Here is a 20,996-nt window from a genome sequence, read left to right on the forward strand (position 1 = left end):
AGAGACTCTGTGTTCTAGATACAGCAATACTGCAAAGCCATCTACAGAGTATTATTGGCTCATTGCGGTCACAGTGCATAACATACTCTTGAAAGTGAGTTGCCTCTGCACGTATCTGAGGGTTGCTATCTATTTGAACGTGGCTGAGCATTTCATTTTATCAAAAATGCAACCAAATGCTCATATTCTGTGTGGTCAGTGCAGTCCCTAGGACAAGTCTAATGAAGATATATTCCACCAAGGCAAAAAAACCTAAAAGGTTAAAAATGGAGAAATATTTACAACTTTCTTCAGTCTGTAAGGTTGAGTTTTCTGTTTAAGTATTCATCAGTGCATTTTCAGAGAAAGGTTCCAAGGCTATGAGTATAAGCAGTCTGGTCCAGTCCCATACATATCCGCAAGCCTTTTAAAGCGAGGGCCCCAGTCACTGAGGTAATCGTAGTTCTGGTCAGAGTTTGAGCTGATTGAATCTAAAGAACTGAGTGACTCTGCCACCGAGTCGTTCCCCTCAAATGCGTATGTCTGCAGGGAGTCGTAGGGTGGCGCGCAGGGGTCCACGTCAGCTTCTTTTAGTCTTTCCCAGATAAACTCCCTAAAAATGACATTATCTGGAATGCTTTTAAAAGTTGGTCTGCTCAAGAACTGAATCTCAGGTGTCACATCCCTTCTGGTCTTGGTGTCTCGGATAATGTTGAGGTTTCTCAAGGCAGCCATGTCAAAAGCCTCGGTATCTTCTTCTCCACCACCCTCATCATCGTACCTGACAATGTTCTCTCTGATATCTCTCTCTTCATCAAAAATGAGGGGCTCTTTTTTCCGTCGTCTCATGGTGACAATCAGCAAGACAAGAACTGGAATACAGAAAAACTGGAGTTTTAGCAATGCTAAAATTTCCTCATATTTTTCCTAGTGGTAGAAGTACTCATTAATACACATGGCAAACACCCAAGGAAATAGCAGGCAGTTTACATAGTTAGATTTGAAACTTATCAGGCTCTGAAACAGCTTTTAAACCATAAGCTTTTTAGACATTAAAGAATCTATTTTCAAAACCATCACAGAATCACAGAATCACAGAATGTTAGGGATTGGAAGGGACCTCGAAAGATCATCTAGTCCAATCCCCCTGCCGGGGCAGGATTGCCTAGACCATATCACACAGGAACGCGTCCAGGCGGGTTTTGAATGTCTCCAGAGAAGGAGACTCCACAACCTCTCTGGGCAGCCTGTTCCAGTGTTCAGTCACCCTCACCATAAAGAAGTTTTTCCTCAAATGTAAGTGGAACCTCCTGTGTTCCAGCTTGCACCCATTGCCCCTTGTCCTGTCAAGGGATGTCACTGAGAAGAGCCTGGCTCCATCCTCTTGACACTTGCCCTTTACATATTTAAAAACATTAATGAGGTCACCCCTCAGTATCCTCTTCTCTAAGCTAAAGAGACCCAGCTCCCTCAGCCTCTCCTCATAAGGGAGATGTTCCACTCCCTTAATCATCTTCGTGGCTCTGCGCTGGACTCTCTCTAGCAGTTCCCTGTCCTTCTTGAACTGAGGGGCCCAGAACTGGACACAATATTCCAGATGCAGCCTCACCAGGGCAGAGTAGAGGGGAAGGAGAACCTCTCTTGACCTGCTGACCACACCCCTTCTAATACACCCCAGGATGCCATTGGCCTTCTTGGCCACAAGGGCACCACTGCTGCCTCATGGTCATCTGTTGTCCACTAGGACCCCCAAGTCCCTGTCCCCTACCTGGTCTCCAACAGCTCTGTCCCCAACTTGTACTGGGACATGGGGTTGTTCTTGCCCAGATGCAGGACTCTACACTTGCCCTTGTTATATTTCATTAAATTTCTCCCCGCCCAACTCTCCAGCCTGTCCAGGTCTCTCTGAATGGCTGCGCAGCCTTCCGGCGCATCAGCCACTCCTCCCAGTTTTGTGTCATCAGCGAACTTGACTGACAGCGCACTCTAATCCCTCATCCAAGTCAATTAATGAAGTATATTGAATAGAACTGGTCCAGAAACCGATCTTTGGCGGGACTCCGCTAGACACAGACCTCCAACTGGACTCTGTCCCACTGACCACTACTCTCTGGCTTCTTTCCTTCAGCCAGTTCACAATCCACCTCACTACCCGATCATCCAGACCACACTTCCCCAGTTTAGCTGCGAGGATGCTGTGGGAGACCGTGTCAAACGCTTTACTGAAATCGAGATAGACCACATCCACAGCTTTACCATCATCTATCCACCGGGTAACATCCTCATAAAAGGCTATCAATTGGTTGAGCAAGACTTCCCGTTGGTGAAAACAATTCTGGATTAACGTCTTCATCTCTAATTCTATATCCTATGTTGTCTGCTAACCATAAATTTTAGGACTGGTTCAGTCTGACTATTACTATCTCACAGCCATGAAATAAAAAAAAAAGACCTTTTCCTGAACTCTTAATTGCCCAAGTGATAAAAGCACATTCACAAAGTAACTGAATAGAATTTAACAACCATGGTTTGAGAAGTGACTGAATTAAAGTATATGGCAAATCTCTGCTGAAAGAAAAATTAAAAAATCATAGATTGGAGAACACTGAATTTTTAAGCAGCGTGTAAAATAAGACTGCCTTAGTTCATGGATTAAAAGTATCTCTATATAAGACCTCACTTTCCTATAAAGTGGAAAGTACTGTACTTGAGGTTTATGAATTACATCTAATGATAACTGCTTGGGCTGGAGTTTATTGGATCAGCCAGTACTAGAAAGTACTTTTAATCCTTAAAGGTTTCTTTCAGCTTGAAAGCTAATACTAAATTGCAGTGACAGCCAAAGAACTGGGAGAAACTAACTCAGGCTTCTCTTGCTCAAGATACAGTTTTCATAGAGAAACATCATTGCTGACACACAAATATGGAACCAGTAATATGAATATTGCATCCATCTGTGGGACATGATGGAGTCTGAATCATTCTCCTAGAAAATGATTAATACTATATTGTAGCATCTGGATAACATTGATGAGCTAATGATAATCCTAGAAAATAGCAAGTATCATGACTGTAAAATAACAAGTACGTTGAAAAGTAGGTGTCATTCCACATTCAATTAATCTCCCTCTGATTTTATGTTTTATTTTTAATCTTAAGAATATGCGATTATATGCATTCATATGTCTACGGTTTACAATTTACTTACAGTACTTTGAGTATGCCAAATAAATGCTGTACAAACATCTGGAGAAAGCAAAAAGATGATATAGATAAAATTAATCTTGAGCTTCCTTACGTAGTCTCAAAAGTGGCCACCATAAGTTGTATGTTGCAGGACTGCCATTCTTGAAAGTCCTTCTTTTCGTGGAGGAATTTTTAATATCAATAACAATCTAGTCATTGTGAGGTATGATTTAATATTGGGCTCACTGGGTTAAAACAAATAAGTCATTCAGAGACTGTACATGCAGAAAACTATCATACGTCTACAGATGTTATGGAATTGGCTAAAGCATAAGGTAACTTTAAAGGCGGACTTTCTGCAATTCCTTTTACTTTCCTTTGGAGCCATGTATGTCTAAAAATAAAGCTGGAACAAGTTCATTTTTTTTCTAAACTTTTTGACAAATATATTAGGCAATATTTTTCCCCCTTTTTTCAGTAGCTACCAGGCACGCATCTAATGATCTATCTATCAACAGATGCCTTGTGACTCTATATTACTGCAGCATCAGCATCACTCTCACTTTTTTACCCCCAGCATCTCCCTGATTCATGCTTTATGTACTGAATTCAGAAGCCACTAGTTTGGGGCATTTTGCTTTGAACAATATTTACATAAGCAGTTTGACAAGATAAGATTTTGACCTTTAAAGTGGCTTTTGTGAAATTTCAAAACATTCTGATATTTGTATAATACAAACTGAGCTGTAAATTATACAGCAGAGAACAAAAAATTGTCATCATAGAGACAACAATTGCACTCCACTCCTAATGTTTTTCCTTAGTATGAAAGATATTTTAAAGTGAAAGACAAATTAGGTTGCTGACAGTACAAATATACACTTAAGCCAAGATTTCTATTGACATAACTTTTTAATTATTATTTTTAGCATTACTGCCACAAGTTTTATTGCCACATAAGTAAGCAGCTAATCATTTCCTTTACTGAAGTGTAAATGCATTTTCACACCACTGTCCCTCTTAACATACTTCATTTTGAAAGTTAAATACCTTCTAATAAGTGAAAAATATGAAACTTAGTAGGCAGGTCCGCCTAAAGATATGATAAAAATCAAGATACAATGAATGTTTTATATAGTATTCGTTGTACATCTCACACTTGCTTGAAGCCAAGAAAAACACAGTCTTTCTAAAGGTTAAATATTTTAGCATTTAGATGGCTTTATGAGATTATTAATTTCTAGCCTTTCCAATAGCTATGAACAATAAAGTTTAACCTCTAAATGAACAAAGTTTTAGTTGCATTGCAGGAACTGCAGAGACGAACACAAGCCCAAAACAAATTTCCCTGATATCTAACTGCAAATGGTTTTAAAGCTTATCCATTTCTCATTTTCATGGTGGTTTTCTTTTTCTACATTTATCACAAAAGCAGAGATTAAGTCACTAATTAGTGACTGGCTAAACATGTAGAAATCCTAATTTTATGCATTTTAGAGAAGAAATAATACAATGAAAAAGCTTTAGGGACATATATATTGCATATTGAGGCCACTAGTTTGGCTCCATACTGGTACACAGAACTTATGCTAAAGAGATGAAATGGCAATACTGATTTCATATGTGATTTAACAAATAAATAAACCAATCAATATTAGAAGTAACTAATTATAAAGACTAAATAACCAGAATTAGTAAAGATAGATCTAAACTAACCTTTTTGTTCTGATTTACGTGAATTGTTAGAAATGTTGATTTTGTTTAACAGGTACAATAGCCAAGAGAAAATGTTATATGTATTTATATTTATGTATATTTATATGATGGCTCCTATGACTGGAGTGTTGGAATGGGAGGATACAGGATTTTTAGGAAGGACGGGCAGGGGAGATGAGGAGGGGGTGCCGTCCTCTATGTCAATGACCAGCTGGAGTGCATGGAGCTCCTCCTGGGAATTGAGGAGAAGCCAACCAAGAGCTTATGGGTCAGGATTAAAGGGAGGGCAGGGACTGGAGACATTATAGTGGGGGTCTGCTACAGGCCACTCGACCAGGAAGACCAAGCGGATGAGACCCTCTCCAGACAGATAGGTGCAGCCTAACGTTCACAAGCCCTGGTCCTCATGGGGGACTCCAACCAGCCCGATATCTGTTGGAAAACCAACTGTATCCTCGGCTGTATCAAAAGAAGCATGACCAGCAGTCAAAGGAGGTGAATCTCCCCCTCTACTCAGCTCTCATGAGATCCCACCTGGAGTATTGTGTCAGGATCTGGGGCCCCCAGCAGAAGAAGGACATGGAACTGTTGGAACAAGTCCAGAGGAAGGTCACAAAGATGATCAGAGGGCTGGAGCACCTCTGCTATGAAGACAGGCTGAGAGAGTTGGGGTTGTTCAGCCTGGAGAAGAGAAGGCTCCAGGGAAACCTTCTAGCAGCCTTCCAGTACCTGAAGGGGGCCTACAGGAAGGTGGGAGAGGGGCTTTTTACAAGGGCATGTAGTGATAGGACAAGGAGCAATGGTTTTAAACTGAAAGAGGGTAGATTCAGATTAGATATTAGGAAGAAATTGTTTCCTGTGAGGGTAGTGAGACACTGGAACAGGTTGCCCAGAGAAGCTGGGGGTGCCCCCTCCCTGGCTGTGTTTAAGGCCAGGTTGGATGGGGCTTTGAGCAATGTGGTCTAGTCGAAAGGTGTCGCTGCCCACGGCAGGGGGGTTGGAACTAGATGATCTTTAAGGTCCCTTCCAAGCCAAACCATTCTATGATTCTATGATATTAGCTGTGATAATATGTAGTTTTATCCTTATATCAATATACATGTAATGATAATATCAGTAGTTTCAGTTCACCTAAATCAGTCTTTAAACAAACATTTTTGAATACAAGAGTGGATTTTTGCTTTGCCATCTTGCAGTGTGTTTTATGGAATTATTATGAAACTTCCATTTTTGTATGATTTGGTAAAAAGTCAGGTTTAGGTCACCTGAACATAATTCTCTGTTTTAGTATTAATCTTTCCTTTTGTACTCAAGGCAACTGCAATATAACTGCAAGGAAGCCATAAAAGCCCTGAAACAACCTGAGGGAGAAGACTATATGCAGAGCTATATAGTAAGGGGCAGAGCTAAATCACAAGCATTATCATGCCTTGTATATGCTACACCCCTAAGCCTGGCATTTACTATAGCAATAAGCTGCATCAGCTGTGAGCAAATCTGCACATTGGTTTATGCCTTAGGTGTGTCATGATTCATAAAACTGAAGACTGAAGAACCTGAGCCATCTAAGCAGCACACTAATAAGCTATTTAGTAATACCTTGCAGTTGCCAGGGCACTCAGCTGAGATTCAGGGATTATAGAGGCCAAGACTCAGGAAACTCGCATTTAATTCCCAGTTAACAAGCTTCATATATAACTGTTGTTTAGTTAGTTTGGATTGATATTTGCAAAGTGACCTTTAAATGCCCACACTGAATGACCCTAACAAGCTCTATAACTTTCAGAAAACAGCTTCGGCATTGCATACTCAATCACCTTTTAAATTAATTAATTTGGATACCCCCAAATTAAAACAGTTATAGATTTATCACCTTGTTAAAACTTCAAGATCAAACCCCACACATACTAAATAGTCATATTCTGTACACATTTTACCTATTTAGAGAATGAGATCCTTATGACTAGGGCTGTTTCTTCTTGTTTACAAAACACAGTTATGTGTGCTGATTTAATTGTGTTCTTGTAGGTATTGTGACAATAATAACAAATTCCTCGTCTTCCAACTGAAAAAATAATAATTTGAAATCTGTGTTTTTGAAGCATAATCAATGTATTATTAACTTTGTAAACCTAGTACCACACTAACAGAAGGCCTTCTCTAGTGTTCTAAGAAAATAGGTGGTACTAATAGATTAATATTCAGATGTATGAAAGACTAAAATCATGAAAAGCATTATGTCAATCTAGCTTTCCATTGTTTCAATACAAACAAAATCTTTAACCTCATCCAATATGATTGGGTTATCCAGAGGTGAACATTCTTTTTCTTGTGATTTTCTGTACACATTTTATGTTTAAACACTTGTTACAAAAGCAATTATTGTGTCTTGAAGATGCTAACTGAAAACCAAATTACCTTGAATTAAATTACATATAATTCTCAGAGGAGTTAAAAAAATCCTTCTTACTTTTCTAAAAATTATGTAAAGTCTAAAATGAATACAAACTAACTAGCTTTCATATGCTTTTTATAGGAATCAATTGCAAGCATTTTTTTTTTTAGGGTTTTTTTTTCTTTAAAACATAGCCTCACTGCAGAGCTGATAATTATAAAGCTCTTTTCAGTAATTAACAAAGTACTGGAATTTTCTTGTGGAATAAAATTTAGAATTTAGTCTCAGTCAATATGAGGAGGGGAGAAAAGATCTTGGTTAAATGTTTTTAACTTTTTAAAAATATTTTAGCTTGAAAAATAGTATACACCATGTTATATGTAATTATAACCGATTGTATGATTTAGTAACATTCTTCCTTTCTTAATGCCAGTGAAAACATTGTGTATATCTAAAATTAATTGGTGGCTTAAGTAAAAAATGATAACACTAAGAAATCCCACTGAGACAATCTGAGCCTTGCCAAGACAAATGGTTTATATTTATAGGACAAAGGTAGTTACGGGGCAGAGAAAAAATACCAAAGTACATCATACAAACTTTAACAAGAATTAAAGAAGTTGAGAATTCAAGATACTAGTGCCAGAATGCATGTGCCCATGACACCAAGGCAAAGCTCATGCCTCCTCTGCTTTACAACTGGCATTCACGTTGAGATGACATTGATGAATGTGACTGGATTTGGCACTGCATGTTAATCTTGGGTCAGAAAAAAAATTTTGATCCGCTAGCCTGTCTCCTTTTTTCACAGATAGATAAACTCTTACACAAATAGGTGCATCCCTTGGTCCCGGGCTCTGGAACCACTTGCCAACAGCTGAAGCCTATTTGTTACGCTGTACTTAGTAGTGGATCTTCAGGATTTTTTCTCAGGAATGGATGTGAAAAGAAAAAGGGAAAAAGGAGAAAAATAAGTTCCTAACAGTACTACCATTCAGCTGATCCCAGAAAATGTCTTCTAGGAACAAATGAGAAAGGCTCTGGGACCAGACAAGCAACAACACTTGGCTGGGGTTTCACTGGGCAGCAGTGATGCTTAGGCACCTCTTTCTTGTGAAGACTGGCACCTGGCTGGGAACAAAACAGCAGAAGGATACAGTACCAAAACGCAGAACTCAAAGTCAGGGTTAGCATACAAAACGCAGCCTAAACTGTGCCTGCAGCTTTGAAACTGTACCCAAAAGGAACAGTTTAGATTGGAAGTGATGAGAGCACATACAAATGTCTATTCAGATAAACAGCGGTGATGCATTCAGACAGCTGTATTTGAAGTCCAATTCTTTGACAATAAAATCAATGGTAAGGTTGGTCATATGTCAGATTCCTCTTCAGTGCACAGCCCATTATTCAAATACTATGTTCAGAGAGCTTATCCTCAGTTCTTTACCAAATGCTTGTTTAGCACATTCTAAAAATGACCAGAATAAAAAACTCAGGTTCTTGGTTTATTGGTTGTATTTGAACCCTGGTGTACTGAGTAGCATAAGCAAGTTATTGCCTGGTAACATGCTGTGTCTCCATTCAATGCTCTTCTTCAAGACATATGGTTCCTATTTAAGAAAAAGCATATGCCCAGCCAGGCTACATTGTATCTACAGTAGTTTCTTACTTAATCTTTAGAAACTATCTTTTTATATATATAACAGAAATGGTGACATTTCAATTTGAGATGAAGTGAATTGCTACTGTTACAGAACTTTTCTTCTTAAGGACATTGGACCAAGGTTTAAAATGGGTTGTTTTTGCGCTAATGCCAATGCCAATGCAGTTATATGACAGACTCTTTTGTATTCCTTTTTGAAACCCTATCGTTTAGCTTCATGTCCAAATAAAGTTCATTTGGGTGTATAATGGCCTAGAAATGCTACTAGGAAAATGGTTATCAAAAATATTCATTAAAATTTTGGCAATCATTCCCTTCTATTTCTCTTTAAACCTAGGCCTAACCATGTGTTGAAGCAAGTGCTTATGTTGTTAGGTTTTTTTGTCACAAGGATGGAAAACTCTGGAAATGCACTCCTATACATAGCTATTGAGTAAGTTGGTTAGGTTCATTGCAGAGGTAGTGATTTTTCTTACTGTGGTAACAACAGTGCAAGGAGGATTTCCTTTTTGAGTCCTTTAGAAATGCTTGTAGCAGAAGGGACATTTCCTTCTAATGGTTTACAGTGAGGTGAATCAAAGTCAATAAGAAGAGAAGTCTATACATTGTTGGAATACTGGCACGAACAGAGGTGTAGACAAAAGTCTCTTGATTTGACTTATTCAAATTACTTGGATAACAATGACAGACGAATCACCACTGGGAATATACCAGCCTGAGAAGGCTATGGTCTTCCCCTTTCTCATAGACTGGTATGTACAGCCAGGGAATAGAAAAATCTCTCCATTGATAACAACACTCAAGAAAATTCTTGTGTTGCTGAACAGTACCCTTGTTAACATGGGATCTGACAGTAAGTAAAACTGCACTTTTTTCTCCACCTGCAATGATACAGGATGATCCTTCATCTTTACTCCTCGAATTAGGCCTTTTTTACTACTACCATGTAGTCATTTTGTTTAAAGACTAGGCATGAAAGGAGAAATGCTAACCAAACCCGGATGTGACACTGTTCCAATGTTTTCCACTATCTTTATCTAGTTGCAGTTCTTCACTGCACAACTAAAATTCAACTGTGCCTACCAGTTTGCAGAAGTAACAAAAGATCATTCTGCAGAAGATGTTCACATTAAACATGAGATTCCCTTTAGTAAAATTACATCTGTCGTATTTTCTGTATGTCTTTTGTTCTATGCAAACCAATAAAGGTTTAAAAATAGTTATATCTCTAGAAAAAGGCACACACACTGATAGTGGTTTATACAGTGAGTATGCTAAACCAAATACTCCATAAACTGTATTGTCTATCTCTTAAATATTGCATCTGATGCAAGTGATCTTTTCTTATTTATTATTATTTCATATATACATCTGGAGGCAGCTTGACATAGAAATAACGTCATCTGAAACTTGAAAATGCCAACTAAAGGTTTTGTGTGGCTCCTGATACAAAATGCTGTTCTGCCTGGAATGTTAGTTGTCACCTGTTCACAGAAATCTGTGGTGGAAGGGGACACATGATGATGAAGCTTATATACATACATATATCTATCTTTTGCTACTATACATTGGATGGAAAATAAGGGTAACAGGAAGAAGACGTACCTAGCAGTGTCAAGACACAAGCCAATATTGCTATCAGGGCTCCAGTGCTAAGTCCTGCAGGCAAGATATATGCTTCTGCATTGCATGTCTGAGCAATACCATCTGCATCACAATCACAGACTCTGATGGTGAGGGTATTAGTGCTACTAAGTGAAGGTGATCCACTGTCCACAATGAATATGGGCAAGTAGAAAACAGACTGTTCCTGTCTTCGGAACCCATTTCTCCTGGTTAATACTGTTGCAGTGTTATCTAGATAAAGGAATAAAAAGATAAATATAAAATACATGATCTTTCTAAAACACGAGCCTACAAATAATAGAGTTTTTCACATAAAAGACTCTATAAACACATTTATATTATTTCAACAAGTTTATCTTTCCTGATCATACATTTTTCAAGCTGCAGAGATAGGAACAGCTGAGAAATGATACCCAACTAAAAAAAAAAGATTTCTATTTTCCATGAAAGACTGCTTCAAAATTGCAGAAATCTACTTAGTTTTAGTTAAGCTCATAGTTCCACACTCTTGATATATAGTTGAAGATGAGATCATTATAAAAAAAGAAAAATTTCACACTTCAGTGATCAGATTAAGTATCTATATACCTGTTTCAGGTATAATTTCTAAGGGTCTGTTGCAATTATTTACAAATATAGATAACATATTAATGGAAGGGATGAACATACTAATAGGAGAATAAGTTATGAAGACCAATGAAATATTTTTTGAATGCAAAAAAAATCCAGTTGGTGCACAAATACAGGTAATTGCACATGTAACGAAGACATGTGCTTGTTTTCAGTCTCATCTGAGAGTCAAAATGACTAATATAATCAATCTAAAATGTGTAGTTCGATACTGCTCTGAGTTGGGTGATTAAAAAGTCCATGTGTTCCAGAAAATATGTGCAAAACTCACTGTGTTCAATACAGGTTGACAGCTCCTGAGAGGCTGGGAGTTACATCTCCTAGAATGTATAGAAAAGGTCGGTCGGTCGGTCTGTCTATCTGTCTGTCTACTTATCTATCTATATACAGACAGATATATTGATAGTCCTGTAAAGTTTTCTTATTGTGTCATCTATTATGACATATCTGGCAAAAATATGCAAGCATTTCTTCATATAGCATCATATGAGATATGCATAAAATTAACATCGAAAGAGGTAACTGTTGCTATCTCTTGTAACTCCATTAATTTTACTGGCATTGTAAAAGTCTATTATTACTTTTTCCAAATGATAAGTTCTCTGGAAGAGGGTCTGTCTTTTCATTAAATACTTTACAGTACTTGTAACAATGTCAGATTTCCGAATAGAGTCTTATTCTAATGCATTTTTATTATTTTGATCATTATTACTATTACAGTCTTTAGTTTCAAACTGCAAGCTGCTCATTTGAAGAAAATTAAGCATGTCAGTAACTACAGGCAGGGTAAGGCGATAAATAGCTGGGTGAGAGAGCTTTATTAGGGCACATGTTATACTTAGTGAATGTTGTTCAAAGTCTGTCTGTACAAACAGTATCCTTTAGTCCACCATATGTCTGTTTTTCTTATTTTATTAAAAAGGATGACTTTGTCTCTCTGGTTTAGCACTGATCCATAAAAGAGCAGTGCAAGAGTAACATAGTGTCTATTTAGTTCTACTTGCTTCAGCTAATAGCTAAACTAACTGATAAATGCCCACGTGCCAGACTATGCAGTGCAACTAACGAGAACACTAATTAGAAGCGTGTTCTCAGATATTTTAACTAACAGAAATGTGATGTCAATGGGAGTCTTTGCGTAAGTCTTTGGGGAAACAGTCGAAAGAAGTCTGTGTAAATATTGTAGGCAGTTTCCACTACCAAAAGCATTCTTCAATAAGTGGTATACTTCCTGAAAATATGTGTTTTTCTAAAAAAAACCCACCACCCTCTTGATTTACCGTGCACTCATTATTTTACGCTCTGAGTTATATTAATAAAACATGAATTCCTGGACATTTTTCAGTCACTGCCCCAAGGTAAAATCTAATTTAGATAAAACCCTATAAATACAAAGAAAAAATGTGAGAAGAGTGACTTCTAGGAAAAAAAAAAAGAAAGATTCGAAGTTGCTCTGTTTGGCTCAAGGCTTTAAACGATTCAAACAGCAGCTTAATTCCCTTGACAAATAATCTACAGATCAAATTATTTTGCTGGCTGATTGTTGTTTAATTTACCTCCTTACCAGAACAGAAGTTTATGTAGGTCGTAATCAACATGATATATTCAAAATGAAAGGTGTTAGTGGTGAATATTTACCCAAACAAAATGTCCTTACCTTTGTTGTCCTGCAGTGTGAAATTGTGGTTATTTGCTGCCTCTGTTGTTAAACTGAAGTAGAACTGATGGCCATTTGGTGGGTCATCTTTATCAATTGCGCTGATTTTCTGGATCACCTGTTTTGAGATACATCGAGGTTTCATTGTTTGAAATGGTAAGACGCATAAATACATATACATTGTATAACCTCTCTATCCTATCAAAGTATCAACACTTCCTTGAGTCCCGCTCATATTGCATTTTGGTTTTCTAATCTCATAAGCATGTACAGACACTATTAAAACTAAAATGTGACTCAACTCTACTTTCCCTGTACCAAATTTATTGGCCAAAAGCAATGATCTGCAGGGCCTGTGAGAAAGTTAGGTCCTGTCATTCACCAGAGTTTGGAGTATAAACTACATAGCAGTGGAAGAAGTGTATCTTCTGGGTGGCCCTTAATGTAGTTAGCAGTGGCTGCAATCAATGCTGTAAACTTTTGCAATGAGACAATTATGGTTTTGAGCATATTAATTCATGAACTTTTTTTAAAAAAAAATCATGAAAAATAATAAGTCAAGTCATAAGTATATTAATTTTTTCTGGGATTTCTTTTTTATTATTATAATTATTTTTTCCAATTTTATTTTCTAAAATTCTGTCAAAATCTGCCTCTAAACAAGTGTCACCATTGATTAAAATCCATGAAGAACGAATACTCAGAGCTAACAGTTCTGACTAGATTACAGGGAAAACAAACAGGTACTCCAGTAAGAGTAGGCATATTCTCTGTTTCTCAGGAACACAAGCAAATAATCTTAGTGTTTTCTGTTAAGGTTTTAAATTATGCTATGATTTTGAAATGTGCAATAAACAACATCTGCCACAGGAAGGACAATATTCTGGGAGAAGGCACAAAAGTGCAAAGTCTCCCAGGGAATATGTGGGTTCTATGTGGCTGAAGTATCTAGTCTTCTAGGAGAGAGAAGAGAGAATGAGAAAATATATATTTTTTTCTGAGGTCTTATAAAGTAGAGAGGAAAAGTAGAGAGACATCAAGGATAAACAACACAAAGCACTTTTAGTTGAGTCTAGGACTACTTGGAAGATATTTGGGCAGTTAAAAACACTGAGGAATATGATAAGAATACATCTCCCTTGGGAAATTGTGGCCTTATGGCCCATACTTCTTAAGGGAAATAAAAGTGTGTACTCCTTTTAGGAATAGTAGGCCTTTAGTCTCAGGATAACCTTCATGTTATGACTTCCCAATTCCCACCAAAATTAGGAGGAAGTATGCATTCTTAATATTATTCAAAATTAGGTGAGTTTAGCAAAATGCGTCAGTTAGTAAGAAAGAGATTTTAACAGTACTGTCAACAAGTAATTTTTACACCTGAGTCTTTCTGTTCAGAGGTATGGTGAAGATGCTAGGGTTTGATTAATATTTGCTTGTGCTGCACATCAAAGCGTCATTTTTACTGCCATAAGCTGGTTATATTTTATCTTAAAGATGGCAGGTTTTCATAAGGAATGGCTGCCTATCTGATAAAAATAAACATAAAAACCCTATCAAACCGTACCTGACCAGGTTGAGCATTTTCACAGACAGTTGTCTCATACTCCATGGCAAACTCAGGGGCATTGTCATTGATGTCAAGGATAGTGATGGCTACATAGCCTCTCCCAATCTGTGCTGGATTCTCTATAGGGAAAGCAGCCAACAAAACAATCAAGAAGAGCTCCTTGCAAATTATTCTTTGTGTCAGTACCTTTTTCATTTGCTTTCTTCTTTCTCATATACATGTCAAATCAATTACAATCGCTCCTAGAAAGACAAAGGAAGCTCTTGGCTTGATCTTCTAGACCTAGTGGAAACAATATTTATGTTTTCCAGTCACTTCAATTAAACTAACATTCTACTCTCAGGGATAAACTGAAAATCTAACTCACTAATCACAGCATTGAATCACATAATATGGAAGGAAAAGAGCAAGATGATGTAAAAACATCGCCAAGGGGTATAGCTAGCCAGAACAGCACTAATCATATCGGGAATAGCATGATTATTATGGGTTAAATAATTTTTTGTTGCAATTCAGATTGATCAGGCTATTAAGAAGGTAAAAACAGAATTCCATTAGCTATGTAAAACAGAAAAAAGAGGAAGCTGTATTCCCAAACAAATCCCAAAGTATTTAAAGTACACACACAACTAAGTATTTCAGCACTGTCATTAACATGTTGAACACCTTAAATATGAATGACATTCTTAAGCTGATGCACATCTCTAGCTAAAATATGACTCTGTTCAGGGTCCAATGTCATCATTTAATCTTAAACAGTAGACATATTTGGACTAAGCATAAAGGACATCAGTGTGTGCTATACTTATTTTGCTAGATAACACTTCTGTTTTGGAGCAGGGAAAAGAGGGATTGCATTATTTTTTTACCACAAATGGTGATACTAGCGATAGAGCAGGACAGAATGGAAAACTATATAAACCTTCAAATATGTATCTATCTTTTTATAGCATATTGCAACCACATTTTAGTAAATATTGTAAGTATTTAAAGCAATGCATTCAAATGTTGATCATTAAGTGTTTTGGTTTGGTTTTGTTTTTTTATTCCACATGTGAAATACCAGAGGAGGAAGCAATTTTGACACCAGCTTTTTCCTCTGCTGATCTAAGCTTATTGAAAACCAAGCAGGCCATGAACCTAAAGCACTGTAAGGTATTACTTGTGCTCCTAGATTCTCACTTGTGTCAGGTATGCCCCTTGGCTACCTTGTCAGTTTTGTTACTACCCAGGAAAATTTCTGATTTCCATGCTGGCCTCCTAGACCAAAACACTCCTGAGAATACAAGATAAATTCATACAGACGCTAAGTGATAAATGTTAGCTTCCAGGTTAAACATTAAATTAACCTCACTGAAAACAAGAAGTGAGGATTTTTAAAGTAGCAGGCCAGAGAACTAATAACTCTTTTATTATCACAGCCCAACAGAGTAGTAATAAGGATGAAATTTGAAGAAATAAATTCTTCCACTATAAAGGCAAAAATGTATAGTTTTTCACAGAATGTATTCAGAGCTGAACAAGTTTAGTTTGAAACCTGCATTAACAGAATTCTTGTTGTATGCGCTTGAAGGGTTCAATTCTTCAACAATTTTCATCTCACACCAGAAAAGTTACGAAGTACAAAATATCCTCTACAGTCTTACCTTACAATCAGGAAAGTGAAACCACAGAAGCATTCACATCCCCTGTCATTCATACCTTTCAAGAATGCTGTGGCTGACCAAAAGTAATGAACTCTAAGTGAGTGCCATCACCAAGACGGGCTAACTGATCTCCTCTATACTCCATATCACTTTTCCTCTAATGATACTTGGTCTGAGACTGCTGACTTAACATACTTCAACCTCCTTTGTACTTGTTTTTTCACAAGTCAAAAGATTACACAAGGTGTGAGGCAAAGGAAAGAGCAAATACTTAATCTGTTGTATTTCTTAATTTTTATCAGATAGGTGTCTTTTACATTTAGTAAGAAGTTATTTTTATCATCTGCCATGGTTTGAAACCGTCATAATTTCTCTCAATGCAGCTGGTCACAATGAAGCCTGAAGTTTTACACATAAAGAGCCAATAAAATCTTTAAATTGTTACTTACGACTCTCCATAGCCAAAACTGTGATATTATGAACAGCATTAGTTTCCCTGTCCAAAGATTTGGCAGTTGTAATGACTCCACTGTTGGCATCAATATTGAAATACCTCTCCAGGTCTGTGTTTCGATCTATTGAGTACCTAGGTGAAGGATGAAAGAATTTTTTAAATTTATGTTCAATTACAGCTTATAAAAATGTTTCATTGATTTCTTATTAGAGAGAAAGAGTTTCCACTGTTTCCCCATTTCGAGCTGTGTTTTGTGCAGTTTCTCTGGGGTGTTGAAAGAAACAAAGGCAAGAGAGTTACACAGCGACCTGTGCTGACACTGGTGGGCTCCATTCCCACAGTGTCCTCTTGAGTGAGGTTATAGGTATTGCCCTCTCTTTTGTTTCTTTCTCTCTGTTGTAAGGTAAACTTTCATTTATTCATGGAATAGCATCGTCCTGAACTCCAGCTAAGGAGAAGGCAGGTTGGAAGTTTACTACATGGCTGTACCAGCCAGGTGCTGCTCCCATGGGGGATGGCACTCTGAGCACAGAGATTTCTATCACCAGCAGAAGAGCCTCTGAGTCACCCAGAGCTGCAGAGGCAGGGAAAAAAGGAGACATGATGCAGAGTAGGTCAAGGGATTGCATGTCATCACTGTCAGCTCCTGGTGCTTTACTGTCATTAAACAAACACAGGCTCATGCCCTTAACTCTTTGGCTTAACATATCTTTTACCTTCAAATTTGTTTTTGGAAGGGGAAATGAGCTCCTTAGCAAACAGAAAATAGCATAAGAGAAAAGGTCAAAATGCCTCTTGGTGTTTTGCTTATAACCCTTTTGAGAGAAAGGGATAGTTGATTAGGCAGACTTAGATTTAGAACTGGAATATTCTTGACATTCAATTTAATCTTGGGTCGGATTCTTGCACTCTCATTTAGATCAAGTATGTACACCAGAGCGCTTCCCTACACTCAGGATGAATTAAAATGTCTGAATCAGACCAAGTGTTATCATTACAACTACTGTCACACTGATGGTATATTAGATTATTGATATAACATTAACCAAATCCTTTGAACAATGTGGAAGGAAAGAATTATGGAAGATGATAGTTAAAAAACAGGACTTCCCATATATAATGATCTTATGACACTATTCATTTGTTCTGTGTTGTAATATACCATCTTCTACTTTGTTGTATTACTGTGGTTTTACCCATCCTTCTCGGCTGCAAAAGCTTAGAGCAGAGACTTGTTACATAATTAGAATTGTTTTACCATATTATGTGACAGTGAGAGAAAGAACAGAGTAAGGAGTTGTAACAACAACAGTAACAGCAGTTTTCCTGGATTAAGGCTCGCTCTCCTTCACTTTTTTTCCCCCCATTATATGTTACCTGTAGTTCATTTTTTACTTTATTTCATGCCAACACTGTTGTTTATTTATTTGGTCAACAGTGTTCTTCAGCTGTTTTGTGGCTGGCAAGTTTTCCCATGAGACTATGCCTGTCACCTCTGCTATGTAGTCAATCTTGGCAGGCCCTGTAGCTGGGATTCAATCTCCTGCCAGCCCTTAGATGTCCCAGTTATTAACACTATGCAATTTGAAGAGCCAAAGACCTTTCTCAAAAAAATAGTAAGAAAGAAAGAAAGAGAGAGAAGGAGACGGAGAAGAAGGAGAAGGAGAGACGTAAGAAAGACAGAAAAGGAAAAGAAAGCAAGAAGGCAATAAGAAGAAAGTAATAAAAAGGAGGGAGGGAGGGAGGGAGGGAAGGAAGGAAGGGAGGGAGGGAGGAGGGAAGAAGGCAAGGAAGGAAGGAAGGGAGGGAGGAGGGAAGAAGGCAAGGAAGGAAGGAAGGGAGGAAAGGAAGGAAGGAAAGGAAGGAAGGAGGAATGGAGAGGAGAAGGGGGGGAGGGAAAGCAAACAAGTTATATAAATTGGATGACATTCTTATGAAACTAGAAAAAAAATAATTTTTATGCATAGGAAGCAAGCAGTTTCCCTTAATTTATTTACAAGTGTTGTATCCATATTCAAATTCTAAAAAAACTACTTTAAATACCTTTAATCCTTTAATTCCTTGCAGCCATTAATATTTGAAAAACTTCGAGCTGCCGGAGTTTTAAATCCTTTAAGTTACTTCGAACATCAATAGTTCCCCGGTCCATAAGAGATAACCTCTTATTTTCAAAATATTTACTACTTCGCCCCCCCCTCCCCTGTATTGTCAAGGTTTTAACTGGGTCTGACCTTGTCATTTCAACATTTTCTGAATTGTAACAAATCTAATTTTTAATCAATATCACTATAATCCAATGTTTGGAATTTGGAATACTGATTTATAGATTAATAATTTAAATTTCTTAAATAGATCACGAAAAGTATTATGCATTAATCCTCCTTAACACATTCCAATTTTAGGTGAATCTGGCTCTGATGTATATCATAGCAGATGCAGGACAGCTTTAAATTATAGCATCTGCCAGTACCCCCGACATTATACATAGCAGGTTCGCAAGAATATAGATTTGGTTAGCATTCAAGGACTGCTTCTTCCGAGCTCAAGATCAGAGCATCCCAGCAGGTAGGAAGTCAAGGAAAGGTACCAGGAGACCTGCATGGTTAAACAGGGAACTGCTGGGCAAACTCAAGTGGAAGAAGAGGGTGTACAGATCATGGAAGGAGGGGCTGGCCACTTGGGAGGAATAGAAGTCTGTTGTCAGAGGATGTAGGGAGGCAACTAGGAAAGCTAAGGCCTCCTTGGAATTCAACCTTGCAAGAGAGGTCAAGGACAACAGAAAGGGCTTCTTCAAATACATTGCAGGTAAAGCCAACACTAGAGGCAATGTAGGCCCACGGATGAATGAGGTGGGGGCCCTGGAGACAGAGGATAAAAAGAAGGCAGAGTTACTGAATGCCTTCTTTGCCTCTGTCTATACTGTTGGAGGCTGTCCTGAGGAGCCCCGGACCCCTGCGGCCCCAGAAGAAGTCAGGATAGAGGAGGAATCTGTCTTGGTAGATGAGGGCTGGGTCAGGGACCAATTAAGCAACCTGGACCTCCATAAATCCATGGGCCCTGATGGGATGCACCAGCGGGTGCTGAGGGAGCTGGCGGAAGTCATTGCTAGGCCACTCTCCATCATCTTTGCTAAGTCGTGGGCAACGGGAGAGGTGCCTGAGGACTGGAGGAAAGCGAATGTCACTCCAGTCTTCAAAAAGGGCAAGAAGGAGGACCCGGGTAACTATAGACCGGTCAGCCTCACCTCCATCCCCGGAAAGATGATGGAACAACTTGTCCTTGGTGCTGTCTCTAGGCACATCAAGGATAGGGGGATCATTAGGGGCACTCAGCATGGCTTCACCAACGGGAAGTCATGCTCAACCAACTTGATAGCCTTTTATGAGGACGTAACACGGTGGATAGATGATGGTAAAGCTGTGGATGTGGTCTATCTTGATTTCAGTAAAGCGTTTGACACGGTCTCCCACAGCATCCTCGCAGCTAAACTGAGGAAGTGTGGTCTGGATGATCGGGTAGTGAGGTGGATTGTGAACTGGCTGAAGGAAAGAAGCCAGAGAGTGGTGATCAATGGGACTGAGTCCAGTTGGAGGTCTGTGTCTAGCGGAGTCCCGCAAGGGTCAGTACTGGGACCAGTACTATTCAATATATTCATTAATGACTTGGATGAGGGATTAGAGTGCACTGTCAGCAAGTTCGCTGATGACACAAAACTGGGAGGAGTGGCTGATGTGCCGGAAGGCTGCGCAGCCATTCAGAGAGACCTGGACAGGCTGGAGAGTTGGGCGGGGAGATATTTAATGAAATATAACAAGGGCAAGTGTAGAGTCCTGCATCTGGGCAAGAACAACCCCATGTACCAGTACAAGTTGGGGACAGAGCTGTTGGAGACCAGCGTAGGGGAAAGGGACCTGGGGGTCCTAGTGGACAGCAGGATGACCATGAGGCAGCAGTGTGCCCTTGTGGCCAAGAAGGCCAATGGCATCCTGGGGTGTATTAGAAGGGGTGTAGTCAGCAGGTCAAGAGAGGTTCTCCTCCCCCTCTACTCTGTCCTGGTGAGGCCGCATCTGGAATATTGTGTCCAGTTCTGGGCCCCTCAGTTCAAGAAGGACAGGGAACTGCTAGAGAGAGTCCAGCGCAGAGCCACGAAGATGATTAAGGGAGTGGAACATCTCCCTTATGAGGAGAGGCTGAGGGAGCTGGGTCTCTTTAGCTTAGAGAAGAGGAGACTGAGGGGTGACCTCATTAATGTTTTTAAATATGTAAAGGGCAAGTGTCATGAGGATGGAGCCAGGCTCTTCTCAGTGACATCCCTTGACAGGACAAGGGGCAATGGGTGCAAGCTGGAACACAGGAGGTTCCACATAAATATGAGGAAAAACTTCTTTACGGTGAGGGTGACTGAACACTGGAACAGGCTGCCCAGAGAGGTTGTGGAGTCTCCTTCTCTGGAGACATTCAAAACCTGCCTGGACGC

At 38.8% G+C, this 20,996-nt stretch overlaps 1 protein-coding gene across 2 annotated transcripts in view; it reads right to left on the reverse strand.

Moving 5' to 3' along the window:
* Positions 1–357: 357 nt before the first annotated feature.
* CDH7 (cadherin 7) overlaps positions 358–20,996 on the reverse strand; it is a 71,562-nt gene continuing 50,923 nt past the window's right edge. The window contains exons 7-11 of one of the 2 annotated variants that reach the window (XM_068397262.1): positions 16,515–16,651; positions 14,417–14,538; positions 12,853–12,970; positions 10,545–10,796; positions 358–851 (exon numbers count right to left, since the gene is read on the reverse strand). In XM_068397262.1, the coding sequence (XP_068253363.1) occupies positions 358–851; positions 10,545–10,796; positions 12,853–12,970; positions 14,417–14,538; positions 16,515–16,651 (1,123 nt within the window). Of the gene's footprint in view, positions 852–10,544; positions 10,797–11,471; positions 11,516–12,852; positions 12,971–14,416; positions 14,539–16,514; positions 16,652–20,996 lie in introns of those variants that run through there. The other variant, XM_068397263.1, reaches the window with a different exon arrangement.

The sequence above is a fragment of the Nyctibius grandis genome, chromosome 3 (assembly GCF_013368605.1).
Source record: "Nyctibius grandis isolate bNycGra1 chromosome 3, bNycGra1.pri, whole genome shotgun sequence".
NCBI lineage: Eukaryota > Metazoa > Chordata > Aves > Nyctibiiformes > Nyctibiidae > Nyctibius > Nyctibius grandis.